Source organism: Hyla sarda, chromosome 7, assembly GCF_029499605.1.
Source record: "Hyla sarda isolate aHylSar1 chromosome 7, aHylSar1.hap1, whole genome shotgun sequence".
NCBI lineage: Eukaryota > Metazoa > Chordata > Amphibia > Anura > Hylidae > Hyla > Hyla sarda.
In genome coordinates, this window is record NC_079195.1 from 186435689 (window position 1) to 186454617 (window position 18929).

Consider the following 18929-nt stretch of genomic DNA (forward strand, 5'->3'; position numbering starts at 1 on the left):
CGCTTTCTCAGGGAAACATTGGTGAACCTGGGTGGTGGAGGACCTTAGAAAGGACCCATCTTTGCCCTCGCTATAATCTCTCTCTGGTTGGAATTCTGCATTCATTATATGAGACCTAGTGAAGAAGATTGTTCAGCAAAGTCAATTGTAAATCTGTCTACATCTTATATAGAACATCTCATTCTCCCATAACTAAGACTGGACACCCACAAATTTCTATGATAAAAAATATTTATGGTGCTCGGCTTAAAAATAAGGTCCCAGTGGTGGTGAAGCCGTATGATGTCCTATATACTGCTTTTTGGATTTAGCAAAACCTGTGCAGAGGAAAAGTTGACCAGTTGACCATAGCAACCAATCAGATGGCTTATTTTCCTTTTCATAGGCCATTTAAAAAAATGTAAGAAGCAATGTGATTGGTTGCTATGGGCAACTGGTCAACTTTTTCTCTTGACAGGTTTTGATAAATCTCCTCCTATGGACATAATCTAATGTATCTGAGTGATGACACTTATTGAATGTAGCAGAACATTACAGGCCATTACAAGGCTTTATTATTTCTGCCATTAGTAGCAAGTACATGGTCTGGTTTATTCCAGCCTCCTTATTCTAACCTTCCAGCAGAGTTTATGGGCACCACTGCCAACCTATACAACACATAAAAGTCACATCACCTGCCCCATCTACTAATAATAAAGCACAACAAGAACCAGCCATGAATATCTCCATTCTTCTGGACCCTAGGCTATCACCCATGATGCCTATATCACAGTGTATATGGATCCACAGGTCCCTGGACCACTGGTAGCAGGTGCCACCTGATGTTTTGATGACATCACGTCACCTGGACAACGGCTGTTGTTGTTGTTTACCCACAACTGTCAGTTGGACCGAGCGGACGGACGTCTACAGGATCCCAAAGATGGCGGCTACTGGAAGAAGAGGAGATGGCGAGAAGGAGAGAGGAGAGAAGAGGGAAGAGGAGAGCGGAGGAAAGAGGAAGAGGGAAGAGGAAAGCGAGGAGGTGAAGGAGAGCGGAAAGAAGAGGAAGGAGGAAGAGGTGAGCGAGGAGGTGAAGAAGAGGAAGAGAGAAGAGGAAAGCGAGGAGGTGAAGGAGAGCAGAGAGAAGAGGAAGGAGGAAGATGTGAGCGAGGAGGTGAAGAAGAGGAAGAGAGAAGAGGAAAGCGAGGAGGTGGAGAAGACAGGAGAGAAGAGGAAGGAGGAAGAGGTGAGCGAGGAGGTGAAGAAGAGGAAGAGAGAAGAGGAAAGCGAGGATGTGGAGAAGAGGAGAGGAGAAGATGCCAGATTATTGGAGGATGAGGAGCCAAGACCAGGCACCAGCCAGGACCCCGGAACATCAAGCTCCTACCCCATTTTTAACATCTATCACCTCACTGTCCATCAGGTATTGGGTAGGGGCAGCTTTGGAGTGGTAAGTTTATTTATGTTTTTTTTTTTTGTTAAATGGACAGTCAATGTGGTTTTTCTCATTGATATTCTGCAGCTAATTGTAAGTCTAGAAAATAACCAGCCCCATCTTCACTAATATATATAACATATCTGCAGCACTAGAGACCTCCAGAAATATTTATGTCCCTATTTATATCCCATTTCAGTAGATTTAGGCAGTTGTTATACACAGCTGTTTGATCCTACCCACCATGCTGCAGCTTAGTGTCAGAGTCTTGGCAATCTTCTTATAGCGTAGGCCATCTTAATGTAGAGCAACAATGTGGGGCCATGTTGAACTTCCAGTGACCAGTATTAGAGTGTGAGAGCGATTTAGGACATTGCTCCCCATTCACACCTGAGACATGTAACCAGGGCTGCCATCAGAAATTTTGGGGCCCATTACGCAGCTTAATTCCAGGCCCCTCCCCCCCCCAGTGTGTTGACCCCGAGTCCGCCCCAGGGCCAACCCCCAACCCATTTTTTTTCCTAATGATATATTTCTAATTACTTTATAGAAGATTGTAGTGCAGTAATACACAGTGCTGCAAAGTAATTTTACTGCGCCACACTCTGCTGTAATCTAATATACCCTATTCTGAATACTGTGAAATTTTCTGTGTACTTTCTCCAGCACAATGTCCACCTCTATATAGTTGTAGACCCCCTCTCTGCCCCCATATATATATATATACACATATATATATATATATATATATATATAGTTGTACACCTCCTCTGTGCCTCCATATATAGTTGTACACCCATCTTTGCTCCATATATAGTTATAGGCCAATTTTGTGCCCCCATATATAGTTGTAGGCCCCTGTGCTCCATATATAATTGTAGGTCCCACGTGCCTCCAATATACATGATTGTAGACCCCTTTTGTGCCCCTGTGTGTAATAATAGGCCCCCCTTTGAGCTCCCATAGTTATAAGCCCCACCTTTCAGCTCCCACAGTTAGTTATAGGCCCACCCTTTCAGCACCCTCAATTAAATATAGGCCCCCCCTTTCAGCCCCCACAGTTAAATATAGACCCCCCCTTTCAGCCCCCACAGTTAAATATAGACCCCCCCTTTCAGCCCCCACAGTTAAATATAGGCCCCCCCTTTCAGCCCCCACAGTTAAATATAGACCCCCCTTTCAGCCCCCACAGTTAAATATAGGCCCCCCTTTTAGCCCCCACAGTTAAATATAGCCCCACCTTTCAGCCCCCACAGTTAAATATAGGCCCCCCTTTCAGCCCCACAGTTAAATATAGCCCCCCCCCTTCCAGCCCCCATTTAAATATAGCCCCCCCCCTTTCAGCCCCACAGCTAAGTATAGGCCCCCCTTTCAGCCCCCAGTTAAATATAGGCCCCCCTTTCAGCCCCCAGTTAATTATAGGCCCCCACCATTAAATATAGGCCCCCCTTTCAGCCCCCACAGTTAAATATAGGCCCCTTTTCAGGCCCCACAGTTAAATATAGGCCCCCCTTTCAGCCCCCAGTTAAATATAGCCCCCCTTTCAGCCCCCTCAGTTAAATATTGCCCCCCCCCTTTCAGCCCCACAGTTAAATATAGGCCTCCCCCCCTTTCAGCCCCCATTTAAATATAGCCCCCCCCCTTTCAGCCCCACAGCTAAGTATAGGCCCCCCTTTCAGCCCCCAGTTAAATATAGGCCCCCCTTTCAGCCCCCAGTTAATTATAGGCCCCCCTTTCAGCCCCCAGTTAACTATAGGCCCCCGCCTTTCAGCCCCCACAGTTAAATATAGGCCCCCCTTTCAGACCCCAGTTAAATATAGGCCCCCCCTTTCAGCCCCCACAGTTAAATATAGGCCCCCCCTTTCAGCCCCCACAGTTAAATATAGGCCCCTTTTCAGGCCCCACAGTTAAATATAGGCCCCCCCTTTCAGCCCCCAGTTAAATATAGCCCCCCCCCCTTTCAGCCCCCTCAGTAAAATATAGCCCCCCCCTTTCAGCCCCCAGTTAAATATAGGCCCCCCTTTCAGCCCCCAGTTAAATATAGGCCCCCCTTTCAGCCCCCAGTTAAATATAGTTGCACCCTTTCAGCCCCCTCAGTTAAATACAGGCCCCCTTTCAGTCCCCAGTTAAATATAGGCCCCCCCTTTCAGCCCCCAGTTAAATATAGGCCCCCTTTTCAGCTCCCACAGTTAAATATAGGCCCCCCCTTTCAGCCCCCTCAGTTAAATATAGGCCCCCCTTTAAGCCCCCTCAGTTAAATATAGCCCCCCCCTTTCAGCACCCTCAGTTAAATATAGGCCCCCCTTTCAGCCCCCACAGTTGCTATAGGCCCCCCTTTGTGCCCCAACAAGTAGTTATAGGCCCCATGTACCCCCACAGACATACTGCCTACAGACATTCACGGTAAATGGCTGGAGGCAGTATGTCTGTGCTCTGACCAGACTGGAGAAGCCCCCAGACTGGAGGAGCAGTGGTCGGAGCATTGAAGGCAGCCTGCTGTGGTTACCTTCCTGGCCCGATGTCAGCCACGCGTCTTCCAGGCAGCTCCTCCGCTCCAGTTCTTCTTCGGGGCGCGGCTTTCCTCTGACTTCCGGTCCGGCTTGCCGCGTCATAGCGCACCGAACGTGCCTACGCGCGGTACGATCGTTTCGCTAGTACCTCCCGACGGCCACTGCATTTTTTTTTTATTTATTTTTTTTAAGTGGCAGTGGCCTCCGAGGTATGTGCGGCAGGGACAGGGCCCGGGAAAGAGGGTAACTGACTGACTGATTGTACAGAGTACGGTCAGTCAGTCAGTGGAAAATGGCAGGCCCCCAGCGGTCAGTGAGTGACAGTCACTCACTGACTGACTAGGAGTAAAAACTAAAAAAAATGTTGGGCCCGGCCCCCCTCGGGTCCGGCCCCTTACGGGAGTACCGGCTGTACCCCCCTGATGGCGGCCCTGCATGTAACACTAATGAGTCACAATTACTTATTGGGCCCAATTTGAACATTTCTACTTAGGGCTGTACTCACTTTTTTTTGCCAAGGTTAAGATATTAATGACTTTATGATGAGTTATTTCGGTGGGGGGGGGGGACACACAATATTAAACACTGTTACACTTTACATTGTAGAAGAGTTTCATTTCTTCTGTGTTGTCACATGAAAAGATAAAATAAAATATTTAAAAACATGTGAAGGTTGTACTCACTTATGTCAGATACTGTAAATGTTATAACTGTAATAATCTTTTTTTTAAGCCATTTATCTATTTTTTGCACTGACACTTGACTGAACATATATGTATTTCTCATGTGTTGAACATATAATGTCACCATGATGAATTGTCTTTATACATTTATGATGAATATGCACGTTATACATGTTATACTTGATATTACTTTATTTGGTAATTACGTGTCTGGGTAAATATAGACCCTTAGTGATGTGTGTGAACATGCTTGAAAAAAGCTTCAACAAGAAGCAGAAATGTGGCAGTGATTTAACTATTATATGGAGAGCTGCAATATACTTTTTATATACTATATACCCATACATACAGACACTGTGATCTGTAGTTTTTGCCGGTACCACTTGTGCATTGTATTGATTGTTTGATTACTTCTTATGTGTTGATGTGACAAAAATTGGCAATTTTTTTTTTTGCATTCACATCATTGACAATGCAATATCAGGAATGTGAACCAAAGTGAAATAATTGCAGATTTTTGGTCACATCATATCTCAGAAACAATGGAATAAAAGTGATGAAAAAGTCAAATATAAGCAAAAGTTATGTTACAGTGGTACAGTGGTAAAGTTTTTTTTTAAATCAACTAGTGCCAGAAAGTTAAACAGATTTGTAAATTACTTCTATTAAAAAATCTTAATCCTTCCAGTACTTTTTAGGGGCTGTATACTACAGAGGAAATGGTTTTCTTTTTGGATTTCTCTGATGTAATGACTACAGTGCTCTCTGCTGACCTCTGCTGTCCATTTTAGGAACTGTCCAGAGCAGCATATGTTTGCAATGGGGATTTGTTCTCTGGAAAGTTCCAAAAAGGGACAGCAGAGGTCAACAGAGAGCACTTTGGTTATGACAGAAGAGAAATCCAAATAGAAAAGCATTTCCTCTGTAGCATACAGCCCCTAAAAATTACTGGAAGGATTAAGATTTTTTAATGAAAGTACTTTACAAATCTGTTTAACTTTCTGGAACCAGTGGATGGATTTATAAAAAAAAAGTTTTCCAAGGGAGTACCCCTTTATTAAAAACTACAGATAATGGTGCAAAAAATTCTCATACAGCACTGTATGCAGAAAAATAAGAAAGTTATAGGAGGTCAGAATAGGGAAATTTTAAACATACTTTGCCTTTTTTAAAAGAAGTGCAGTAATAGAAAAGAATGCAAACATGAGTATCATTTTAATTGTATTCATCCACATAATTAAAGGGGTACTCCTGTGCAAAACTTTTTTTTTAAATCAACTGGTGCCAGAAAGTTAAACAGATTTGTAAATTACTTCTATTAAAAAATCTTAATCTTTCCAGTAATTTTTAGGGTCTGTAAACTACAGAGGAAATGGTTTTCTTTTTGGAACACAGAGCTCTCTGCTGACATCATGACCACAGTGCTCTCTGCTGAAATCTCTGTCCATTTTAGGAACTGTCCAGAGCAACACATGTTTGCTATGGGGATTTTCTCCTACTCTGGACAGTTCTTATAAAGGACTGATATGTAAGCAGAGAGCAGTGTGGTCATGATGTCAGCAGAGAGCTCTGTGTTCCAAAAAGAAAACCATTTCCTCTGTAGTATTCAGCAGCTAATAAGTACTGAAAGGATTAAGATTTTTTAATAGAAGTAATTTACAAATCTGTTTAACTTTCTGGCACCAGTTGATTAAAAAAATAAATAAATAAATAAATAAATAAGTTTTCCATGGGAGTACCCCTTTAAGAAAACATGAAAATTTAACTGTAAAATGCATTGCTTAAAACCAAAACCCCCAAAAATTAGCAAAATTGTGATTTTCTTTAATTTATTTTCTTTTTTCAATTTTAAATTCAAATTTAAGGTGTCTTTATAAAGTACATTTTGTTGTGAAAAAACAAACATATGGGTCTGTGGATGGAAAAATAAAAAGAATTATGGCTCTTGAAAGGTGTAAACTAAAAAATGTGTAAACTAAAATTTGTTGTGTCCTCAAGGCCAAAATTTGCTGTGTCTCTAAAGGGGTATTCCAGAATTTATTTTTTATTTGACATTTGACTATGCTACAGAGGCTGTAAAGTTAGTGTAGTTAATAATGTAGTGTCTGTACCCGTATGTGACGGTTTTCTCACAATTCTTATGTGATTTTCACCCCAATATTTACTTTTACCAGCATACAAAATTACTGTTGTCTCAGATTTTTCCCAGGTTGCAATGCTTCCGAGACCTGACTCACTAGTCAGCTGATGACAGGGAGCCTGTCTGCTTCAATGGGTGGAGCGATCGCTTGGTGGGAGAGAGATCAATCTGCAACTATTGCAACAGCTGTAGGCACCCTGATTGAAAACCACAGGTCTTTTGAATGAATGCTGCTCATTTATGGGAGTGTGACTGATGTGTGGGAGGGAGGAAAATGGAATTATGGGCTTTGTAGGCAAAGAAGTAAACTCAAAAAGGAAATACTAGTTCACAAAAAGCTAGCCACAGTGTTATGGTAATCTCACGCCATTTAGCCCCAAGACAAGCGCAGATCCTTCCTAAGCATGTCCATTAATTTCTGCCAGGTACGTACTAAAATACCTTATGGTGGATAACCCATTAAAGGGGTTAAATGACCAGCATCAAAGTGATCTCCATTGTCGGTCCTTACTGGCTGGTGTTTCTGCAGGTTGAGTCAGCACCGCCAGGTATTTGGCACTAGAGAGACAGGATTCCTCTAGTGCCTGAAGTTCGGCTATGCTGACCCTCCCCCCCCCCCAGTAAGTTAAAAAGTATGAATTGAGAGATGGCACAACCCTCCCCCCCCCTCTAACCTGGGGTGGACCACTCCCCCGCTGCCCCCCTGCCTGAGAGTTATAGGAGTGTGATTACAGCTACCACACTCCTATCACACTCAGCCAATGCAGCTCTGGAGGTGTCTGCAGTATAAGACATATTCTAACAGCAGAAAAGTAACTGCAGCTCTGGAAGTGACAGGAGGATAAGACATGATGTGACAGCAGAATAGTGACAGCAGCTCTGAAGGTGACTGGAGGATAAGTCAAAATATAACAGCAGAATACTGACTGCAACTCTGGAGTTGACTGGAATATAAGACATGATGTGAGAGCAGAATAGTGGCTGCAGCTTTGGAGGTGAAAGGAGCTTAAGACATGATGTAACAGCAGAATAGTGGTTGCAGCTCTGGAGGCAACTTAAGGATGCGACATGATGTAATAGTAGAAAAGTAAGTACAGCTTTGGCAGTAACAGGAGGACGAGATATGGTGTAACAGCAAAATAGTGTCTACCATGCTGTGCCTGTATTTATCTGAATAAAGCTTGAAGTTTTTTTACCTGCTACCGGATGGTGCCGGATACTTCTATTGCTGTCTATGTCTGTGGAGGGGAACGCTACCCGACAGTCCAGGCACAGGAGCGGAGGAAAGGATCAGAGCAGTCAAGCACATTTTATTAACAGCAAAAAAGTGAGTACACACACCTTGTCTCTGTCTTCTTCCTCTGTGAACGTGAATCAGGTACCTGTCATAGAGCCAAAAGAAAGAAAAGTGATATGTTGCTCAGTACCTAATCCTGATCCTGTACATATACATTTTTATGTGTCTAGGACCTGTATATCCCTAACAAATAGCATTTATATCTTGGTCACTTGCTTTGTCTTCTTGCCTTGCGGAGGGGGCGTGTCCATCTCTTTCCCTCACTGAGTCTGGGAGCAGCCTGGCAGTCTGCAGATCTTTCTAAATTAGTGCAAGGATTTTAGTGATAAAAGCACAGTAGTTTTTATGCATACATTTTATATCTGTCATTAGTAAAGATGGATGCTAATCCAGCTTTACTAGGAACAGATAGAAAATGTGTGTCATTCAGCTTTAACAGACTCCTGAATGTCTGTTCAGCTTCTTTGTCATTCAGGACTCAGAGAAAGCTTTGGCTATTCAAGCATGCTGGGAGTTGTAGTTTTGCAATAGTTTGAGCTGCAGTGTTTGTAAAGCAATGTGTTAGAACAGTGTTGCCTTTAGCTGTTGCAAAACTACAACTCCCAGCATGCCCACACATCCTTTGTCTGTAGTTTTGCAAGAGATGGAGACACACAGCTGGAGAATACCCAGCTCTAACACAGAGTTTTACAAAGATTGTAACTCCAGCTGTTGCAAAACTACAACTCCCATCATGGTAGTTATAGTTTAGGAATAGCTGAAGGCTGCAGTGGTGATCTCCTATACTGGATACCAACACACTTTATGGCCTGTATCCAGTATGCTGCAAAATACAGAGTAGTCTGTCTGTGTAAAGACTGATGAACCCTAGTGGTGGTTATTTTCATTTTTCCTTTTTTAGTAATTTTTTTTTTTTTTTTATAAATGTGTATTTAAAAAAGTAATCTTATCAGTAGTACTACAAAATATAAAAAGTTTTTCAACATGACAGTGTCTCTTTAAGCATGCTCCTATCGGTGAAGGGGAGGAGTTCCTGCACAGAAGAAAGATATGTGGTGGCACCCTGCCTCCGTCCTACATGCCCCTAGGCCTTATGTCCCCCCTTGTTATCCTCCTGCACTGGCTCTTAGAAGATCAGGGAGAATGCAAGCTGGAGCTCTCTATATAATACATACAGACCTTCAGCTTGCATGCTCCCCGAGAAGCAGCAAGACCTACGATGGCCGGGCCCTCCGTGCCTGACCTGTCACACGCCCCTGCTACAGAGAAGCTGTCATCTGGCCAATTGTATTCCATCATAGCTGTAGTCACTTGTAAGTTCTGCAGGGATCATGGGTGAAACAACAACTCCCAGCATAACCTTATTACTGCTAAGATTTTACTGCGAGCTATAGTATCACATGGTACAAACTTATTGAGCAATTGCCCCTTACTTGGCATCACAACAGGCTAAAAAATTACTTAGGGGGCATTATAGGGTGACACCATTTTCTACCACAACGGGTGACATTAACCTTAGCAACACCACTGGTGCTCTGTAATAGCTAGAGGCAAAGAGCTCGCTGTTACTGCGCTCCTCTGTGTGTGCCGCTGTGTCAGTCAATGGGAGGTCAGCAGAGAAAGGTGTTGGCGGCCCTCTGATACTCGGGCACATTATAAAGAATTTATTCTCTATTGGCTATAAAACAATGAAATATACACAGAAACATAGGAGTAGAATAAGCTTTTTAACCCCTACTGCAATGTGTTGCCAGTTTAACATGTATAAAAGATGTGATAGATGCCCATTAAAAGGATATGATAGATGCCCATTACAAGGATGTGACAGATGCCCATTACAAGGATGTGATAGATGCCCATTACAAGGATATGATAGATGCCCATTACAAGGATGTGATAGATGCCCATTACAAGGATATGATAGATGCCCATGACAAGGATGTGATAGATGCCCATTACAAGGATGTGATAGATGCCCATTACAAGGATGTGATAGATGCCCATTAAAAGGATATGATAGATGCCCATTACAAGGATGTGATAGATGCCCATTACAAGGATGTGATAGATGCCCATTACAAGGATGTGATAGATGCCCATTACAAGGATGTGATAGATGCCCATTACAAGGATGTGATAGATGCCCATTAAAAGGATATGATAGATGCCCATTACAAGGATGTGATAGATGCCCATTACAAGGATGTGATAGATGCCCATTACAAGGATGTGATAGATGCCCATTACAGGTCGGGTTATGAGGAAGGGATAGGAGGACGGGATAGGAGGTCGGGATAGGAGGTCGGGATAGGAGGATGGGATAGGAGGTCGGGATAGGAGGTCGGGATAGGAGGATGGGATAGGAGGTCGGGATAGGAGGTCGGGATAGGAGGTCGGGATATGGCATCAATATATGAGGACGGGATATGAATACAAAAGCTTCCTCCTTTGTTTATTTTCCTCCCCAACAAGGATTAGGAAGGAAAAACTGGGCAATGCTGGGTACTCAGCTAGTATATATATATTTATTTATTTTAATAGTAAAATGGAATAGCTAAAGTAAAAAATTAAAATAAAAAAAAAACACGCCTGCAAAAACAATGTTTGAACTCACATGGCTTTTTTTTTGGTGTTTTTTCACTCCCACACTATGGAGAAAAACACAGCGATTTTCCCAAAAAAACGCCATAGTCTCATAAGGTCACTTCTAGGAATCACCCAATGAGCCGAAAAAAGCTGAAAAAAACACCAAAAGGATAAAAAAAACACCAATTAGAAAATCAAAAAAAGTGGATATGGCATTTTGTAGTTCCTTATTGACTTGCAGCTAACATTTGCCCACGCTGTGCAGTAGAATGGGTGTTTTTTTGGGCCTTTTTTTTTCCAACTACATCCCTATTACATCTCATATGTACCATGGCATGGAAATAACAATGACCATCACCCCACAGTCCCTAACTGGTTGGCTCTAGCTATACCTCTAGTTATACCTAGTTATAACAAGTTGGCTCTAGTTATACCTATGGGATATTGTCAAAAGGAAATATTTCCCATAGTCTTCCACTATTTACTATTGCTCCCTTTGCTTTCTTTCAGGTGGGCCTGGCATCAGTCCCCGGCCGAAACAACTACGTGGCCATCAAGGGAATCACCAAGACAGGGGACAATGCAGCGACCCTGCAGAGAGAGAGACGGATCCTCATGCTGGCCCGAGACTGCCCGTTCCTGTGTCACCTGTATGCTGCACAGCAGTCTCAGGACCATGCATTCTTCATCACCGAGTACCTGTCCGGCGGCAGCCTGGAGGCTTTACTCAGAATGTGCAGCTGTCTGAACACCGACAACGTAAGATTCTACACAGCAGAGATTGCATGCGGCCTCCAGTTCCTTCACGGACATAACATCGTCCACCGGTAAGTCTAACTTCCCCACACCTGTCTCCTTGTCATGTTGTAAATAATGCATCCAACTTTCCCAGAATCCTGAATTTTGTTAGGCTTTGTGGTGGTACAGTTCATGACCCCTTCACCATTGTCGATCTTTAAAGATTTCCTGTGATGTCCCAGCACCAAAAGCTGTCCTGTGGGCTGCGGATCTCCTTGGGCATGCATTTTTCACTGTGTATTATGTAATGTATGTACTGTATCTTTAACCCCTTCCCGCAGAATCACGTCTATAGACGTCATTCAGTTAACCCCGCGATGCGCAGCATCGCACGGGTTAACTGGCAGAAGTCCCGCTGTTTCAAGCAGGGGACAACTTCTGCAACACCCTCCAGGACCAGCTGTCGATGGTCCTGGTCAGCGATCACTGTGATTGGTCCCTGTGGACTAATCACAGTGAATGAGCTGACTGGGGGTAAAGTTCATTTCCCCTGCTCTGCCCGCCACTAGAAGTCTGAGCAGAGCAGGGGAAGAAGATGCCGAGAGCTGCTGTGGAGACAGCAGCACTTATCAAGTACCGGCGCGGCAGTGGGGACCGGCGGCAGGCTCTCAGCAGCTGGAGGCACACGGGTTGGCGGCAGGTAAGTGGAGGAGGCGGCGGGCGGCATCTGCATCAGAGGCAGCAGTGAAGCTCTTCACTGCTGCTTCTGGTAGTTCCAAAACTACAACACCCAGCATGCCTTTTGGCTGTCTGGGCATGCTGGGTGTTGTAGTTTTGCAACATCTGGAGGGCCACAGTTTGGATCAATCTGTGCTCTTCCAGATGTTGCAAAACTACAACTCCCAGCATGCCCAGACAGTCCAGGCATGCTGGGAGTTGTAGTTCTGTAACATCTGGCCCTTCAGATGTTGCCGAACTACAACTCCCAGCATGCCTGGGCATGCTGAGAGTTGTCATTTTGCTAAATCTGGAGGGCTACAGTTTGGAGACCACTACACAGTGGTCTCCAAACTGTTCTCCTCCAGATGTTGCAAAACTCCAACACACAGCATACCCTTTGGCTGTCCGTGCATGCTGGGAGTTGTAGTTTTGCAACAACTGGAGGCACACTGGTTGGGAAACATTGTCTGTTTCCTAACTCAGTGTTTCCCAACCTTTGTGCCTCCAGCTGTTGCAAAACTATAACTCCCAGAATGCACTGAAAAACCATACATGCTGGGAGTTGTAGTTTTGCAACAGCTGGAGGCGCATGGGTTGGGAAACACTGAGTTAAGTAACAAACTCTTAGTGTTTTGCAACCAGTGTACCTCCAGCTGTTGCATAACTACAACCCCCATGCACGGACAGCCAAAGGGTATGCTGGGAGTTGTAGTTTTGCCTTCCCCACAGGGGGATTTACAGTGAGTTTCTCGCTGCAAGTTTGAGATGCAGCTAATTTTCCGCTGTAGCTCAAAACTCGCTGTAAACCCGCCCGTGCGAATGTACCCTAAAAACACTACACTACACAATTTTTCCTGAGTACGGAAATACCCCATATGTGGGAGTAAAATGCTCTGCGTGCGCACAACAGGGCTCAGGAATGAGAGCACCATGTACATTTGAGGTGATTTGCACAGGGGTGGCTGATCGTTACAGCGGTTCTGACATAAAAAAAAAAAAACTACATTTGACCCCATAGTGAGCCTTAACACCCCACACCTGTTTGAAGAATTTTCATTGAAAATGAAAAATTTTTGTTTTTTCACTAAAATGCTGGTGTTATCCCAAATTTTTCATTTTCTCAAGGTGTAATAGTAAAAAAGCCCCCCAAAATTTGTATATAAATGCCCTATAAGTGGACGTAAAGTTCTCTGCGGGCGAACTACAATGCTCAGAAGAGAAGGAGCGCCATTGGGATTTTGTAGAAAGAATTTGGCTGGAATTGAAGACCATGTGCCTTTACAAAGCCCCCATGGTGCCAGAACAGTGGACCCCCCCCCCCCCCCACATGTGACCCCATTTTGAAAATTACACCCCTCACGTAATGTAATAAGGGGTGCAGTGAACATTTACACCCCACAGGCGTTTGACCTATTTTGTGTACAGTCATCCATGAAAATGAAAAATTTGATTTTTCATTTGCACAGCCCACTGTTCCAAAAGTCTGTCAAACACCAGTGGGGTATAAATGCTCACTGCACCCCTTATTACATTTGGTTAGGGGTTTAGTTTCTAAAATGAGGTCACATGTGGGGGGTTTCTGCTGTTTTGGCACCATGGGAGCTTTGTAAATGCACATGGCACCCGACTTCCATTCCAAACAAATTCTCTCTCCAAAAGCTTTTTTTTTCTGAGCATTGTAGTTTGCCTGCAGGGCACTTTACGTCCACATATGGGGTATTTCCACACGAGGTTACAAATTTTGGGGGGCATTTTTTCCTATAACCTCTTGTAAAAATATTGAATTTGGGGGGGAAAAACTGCATTTTAGTGAAAAAAAATGTTTTTTCTTTACACATCCGACTTTAACGAAAAGTCGTCAAACACCTGTGGGGTGTTAAGGCTCACTGTACCCCTTGTTACGTTCCTTGAGGGGTGTAATTTCCAAAATGGTATGCCATGTGTTTTTTTTTGCTGTCCTTGCACCAAAGGGGCTTCCTAAATGGGACATGCCCCCCAAAAACCATTTCATCAAAATTTGCTTTCCGAAAGCTAAATGTGACTCCTTCTCCTCTGAGCATTGTAGTTCGCACACAGAGTGTTTGACGTCCACACATGGGGTATTACGATACTCAGAAGAGATGGGGTTACAAATTTTGGGTGTAATTTTTCCTATTACCCCTTGTAAAAATGTAAAATATGGGGGGGAAACCAGCATTTTAGTGGGGAAAAAATTCATTTACACATACAACTTTAACAGAAAGTCGTCAAACACTTGTGGGGTGTTAAAGCTCACTGTACCACTTGAGGGTTGTAGATTCCAAAATAGTACGCTATGTGTTTTTTTTTTTTTGCTGTTATGGAAGCATAGGGGCTTCTTAAATGCGACATGCCCCATAAAAACCATTTCAGCAAAATTCACTCTCCAAAATCCCAATGTCGCTCCTTCCCTTTTGAGCCCTCTAGTGCACCTACAGAACACTTGACATACACATATGAGGTATTTACTTACTTGAGAGAAATAGGGTTACACATTTTGGGTGGCATTTTCTCCTTCTAGCCTTTATAAAAATGCAAATACTGGGTCTACAGGAATGTGTTAAAAGTGTAAAAAATAGAGATTTAGAATGTTCTCCTTCACTTTGTTGCTATTCCCTTGAGAAAGTCCAGGCTGACGAAACATACGTTGGGGCGGTGGTGACAGGTCTCCATTATGGGTAAGTGAGTACCAGCTTTGTTAGTGCTATTACTTTCATGCACTGTTAGTGTCCATTCCAGCTATTTTGAGTGGGTAGCTGGACATTATATTAGTAAAGGTTATATACCCCTTTTCTTGTCCTATTGGACATTATTATTGGACACCCATTACTGCTGCTGTAGATCTCACTGTTTATATACTTCATATGAGCTTGATTATACTAATCATACCTGTCTTACCACCTTCTTTTCGGATTGGTTAACTGTTTACAATCATTGACCTTGTATAATGTTAATATTTAGTAGTCATATTTGTGATTTTAAAGAGTATTAATAAAATTATTTTAGTTTTATCAGTAGTCATGGCTCTAGTGTTTCTCTATAAGTATATAAAATTTATTTTCAGAGCTATACTGTAGCATTGGTTTATAGACCCGCAGCGAGTTTTAGATATGGTTTATACACCAGTAGTTTCAATGTACATTATACTACAACGCTGCTATTACTTGTTGCTAATTATTCCTGTGAAATACCTAAAGAGTTAACAAACCTTTTGAATGTCATTTTGAATACTTTGAGGGGTGCAGTTTTTATAATGGGGTCATATATGGGATATTTCTAATATGAAGACCCCTCAAATACACTTCAAAACAGAACTGTTCCCTGAAAAATTCTGATTTTGAAAATTTTGTGAAAAATAGGAAAATTGCTGCTGAACTTTGAAGCCCTCTGATGTCTTCCAAAAGTAAAAACCTGTCAACTTTATGATGCAAACATAAAGTAGGCATTTTGTAATTGTGAATCAATATATAATGTATTTGGTATGTCTATTTTCCTCACAAGCAGAGAGCTTCAAAGTTAGAAAAATGCGAAATTTGTTAATTTTTCATAAAATTTAGCAATTTTTAACCAAGAAATGATGCAAGCATTGACAAAAATTTACAACTAAGATAAAGTAGAATATGTCATGAAAAAATAAACTCGGAATCAAATTCATAAGTAAAAGAATCCCAGAGTTATTAATGCTTAAAGTGACAGTGGCCAGATTTGCAAAAAATGCTCTGGTCCTTAAGGCCAATATGACCTCGGTCCTTAAGAGAGAGAGGAGCAGTGATAATCAGGTGACCCTGCCTGCCCAGTGGGAACCCCTAAATTCTCTTGTATATGGTGTTGGGGGGGAGGAGTCGCCCCAGTCTAGCTGCAGAGCTCAAGCTGAGAACTGTGTGGAAAGGAGGAGGAAGGCGTGTGGAGAAATCCTGAGGGAAGCCTAAGAAAATATCTTCTAAAGTCAGCCCCACCATTCTGCAAGTGTTCCCCCATACAGCGGAAGCCCCGCCATTCTGCAAGTGTTCCCCCGTACAGCGTAGTCAGCCCTGCCATTCTGCAAGGGTTCCCCCGTACAGCGGAGTCAGCCCCACCATTCTGCAAGTGTTCCCCCATACAGCGGAGTCAGCCCCATCATTCTGCAAGGGTTCCCCATACAGCGGAGTCAGCCCCGCCAATCTGCAAGGGTTCCCCATACAGCGGAGTCAGCCCCGCCAATCTGCAAGGGTTCCCCATACAGCGGAGTCAGCCCCACCATTCTGCAAGTGTTCCCCCGTACAGTGGTGAGTCAAGCTCTGGCGGTGATAGTACTTGGACCTTGTGAGAATCCTAGCCAGAGTGGGAAACCTTTCAGTCTCTAATCTCTAGTCAGTATTATTCAAGTGGATGAAAAGCACCATAAGTCCTATCAAGGCAACAGGGCTCCCAAGGGTTACACTGCATCCCTTGTACTCTTCATACTGTGTGTTGTACCATCTACACCTGCTCAGTAAAAGACAGTTATCCCTAACCCGACGTCGGTGTGTTTCTTACTCCCATTGTCTGGCCCCGGAGAAGCTGATAAGAATTCCTTGCACCCCTGTGGCACCACATTACCATTGTCTTTTATTTATAAATCTTTTTTCTTCTTTCATTGCAGAGATATCAAGCCAGATAATATCATGCTGGATAGAGATGGACACATCCGCATCATAGACCTCGGAGTTGCCCAAGATGGCGTCACCTCTTCCAACAAGATCAAAGGAGTGACGGGCACGTTACCATACATGGCCCCAGAGGTGCTCCAGAGGAAGATGTACTATGCAGCAGTTGACTGGTGGAGCCTGGGGATTGTTGTATCCCGGATGTCAGCAGGACGTTCCCCATTTTACTTTGGCTGCAACAGAGAAATGGCTCACGATTCCATCACCAGAGAGAAGCCTAATATTCCATCTTGGCTCCCTGCTGACCTGAAACATCTGATCAAGAAACTGCTGCGTAAGAATCCTGAGAAGCGGCTGGGTGTGAACAGGAACATCAGAGACCATCCATTCTTCACCACCATCAACTGGGAGGAACTGGAGCAGAAGAGAGCACAGCCGCCATTTACACCATTCAAGCCAGCTCTGAAGAAGGGAGACCTGCCGTGGCCAGAGGAAGAGACAGCCCTTCACCCCTTGGAAGGATTCTCTTTCATTGCTCCAAGCTGGGCCTGTTAACATCAGCCCATGGCCATGGCCCAGAGCTCTGTGCCCCCTGACCCGTGCCTCTGCTGCTGTATTAGACCTCGGCTTGTCTATAACATCCTCTCTATACCATCTGAATGCTGCAGATTTCCATCAAGTTGTTACCCTGGATCTTAGCTCCACATCCTCCACAGCCTCTGAAGACCCTCTGTACCCCAGGAGCAGCCTGTGCTTGTAACACCTCAGCACAGACCTGGTAAGTATCACACATCATCACACATACATTGGGATCACACACACATACAGGTAGATAGAAATATACACACAGGTACATACATAGATAGTATAGACACAGACACACAGACACACACAACAGATAGCGGTAGATATCGGCTTTGATCCTGGGACTTGTTCCGATCGCCATATTTGGGGTCAGGAAGGAATTTTTCTCCTTTGAGGACAATTGGCTCATTCTTTAAGGGGTTTTTGCCTTCCTTGGGATCATTCCAGCCATAAATAGGTAACATAACATAATGTACAAAAAATAAATGAATAATAATAATTAAAAAAGTATTATATATGAATATATATATAAAAAAAAAAATACATAATAGTTTACCATACTAGATAGGTCATGTACTGGCTTTTGATCCTGGGACTTGTTCCGATTGCCATATTTGGGGTCAGGAAGGAATTTTCCCCCCTTACATAAGGATAATTGGCTCTTTCCTCAAGGGGGTTTTCGCCTTCCTTTGGATCAACACAGTATATAAAAAAGCTTTGCTTTTACATTTATATATTACACATAGCAAAATAAAACATAACACACATTTCTAAAATTTGCAGAATCCCAGTATCCCCTTCCTGTAACTATATAAACGAAATAAAATGTCCTTTTCCCCCTTTACATCATTGTGTCTGTGTCTTTATTTCCATTGTTTGATCATGTATTGTTCTAATAAATACAGTGAAACCTCTTTGAGAAGACCACCCAAATTTCTTCTGGTCTTCTATTGCAGTGGTGTCCTAAAAACAAGACCACTATGGGGGTGGTCTTTTCAAAGAGGTGGTACAAAGCTTCATTTGCACTTAATGTATTATATTGTTGCAGAATGTTTGATACATTTGCACATATTTAATGGAATTGGGTAGTGCAAACATTTGACAACTTTTTGTTGAATAGAATAAAAGTGTTTAAAAAACCATGGCACTTAAACCATGTCTCCTTTTGTTAGGCCAAACATGTATAACTGATGGTGTAAATTATCAAAAAGAAAAAAATGGCACAATATGCTTGATAAATATGTCTACAAAGTCAAAGACAGAAAAAAATTGGGCAAAATGTGCCTAAGAACTGACACCCGATGCTTGATAAATTCTCCCCAAGGCGCCCACAATGTAAAAAAAATTATCTTCCCCTATAAACAGGTATAGGTGGAGGCAGGGGCGTACCTAGAGCATTTGGCACCCGGGACGGACCCTTTGTTTGCCCCCCTCCCCCCCCCCCCCCACACACACACACACGCACCCCCCTTAATTACACCCCCTCCCTCCCCTCCTCCAGGGGCGGACTGACAACACTCGGGGCCCCTGGACCAAAAAAAAGGCAAGGGCCCCTGCTAGGCTCTGCAGCTCGTCAATCTTCTGCCACGCTACTATTCCACCCAAATCCC

General features: G+C 43.4%; 1 protein-coding gene across 1 annotated transcript; it reads left to right on the forward strand.

Moving 5' to 3' along the window:
• Nucleotides 1–739: 739 nt before the first annotated feature.
• Nucleotides 740–18154, forward strand: LOC130282897 (protein kinase C delta type-like). Its single transcript, XM_056531841.1, has 3 exons — nt 740–1432; nt 11144–11460; nt 16731–18154. The coding sequence occupies exons 1-3, from the start codon at nt 830–832 to the stop codon at nt 17287–17289; spliced, it is 1479 nt and encodes a 492-aa protein (XP_056387816.1). The 5' UTR covers nt 740–829; the 3' UTR covers nt 17290–18154.
• Nucleotides 18155–18929: the final 775 nt, after the last annotated feature.

Coding starts and splice junctions, on each gene's coding strand:
- LOC130282897 (XM_056531841.1), top strand. CDS start 830: ATGACATCACGTCACCTGGACAACGGCTGTTGTTGTTGTTTACCCACA. Junction 1,433..11,143: donor GTAGGGGCAGCTTTGGAGTG/GTAAGTTTATTT, acceptor GCTTTCTTTCAG/GTGGGCCTGGCATCAGTCCC. Junction 11,461..16,730: donor GGACATAACATCGTCCACCG/GTAAGTCTAACT, acceptor CTTTCATTGCAG/AGATATCAAGCCAGATAATA.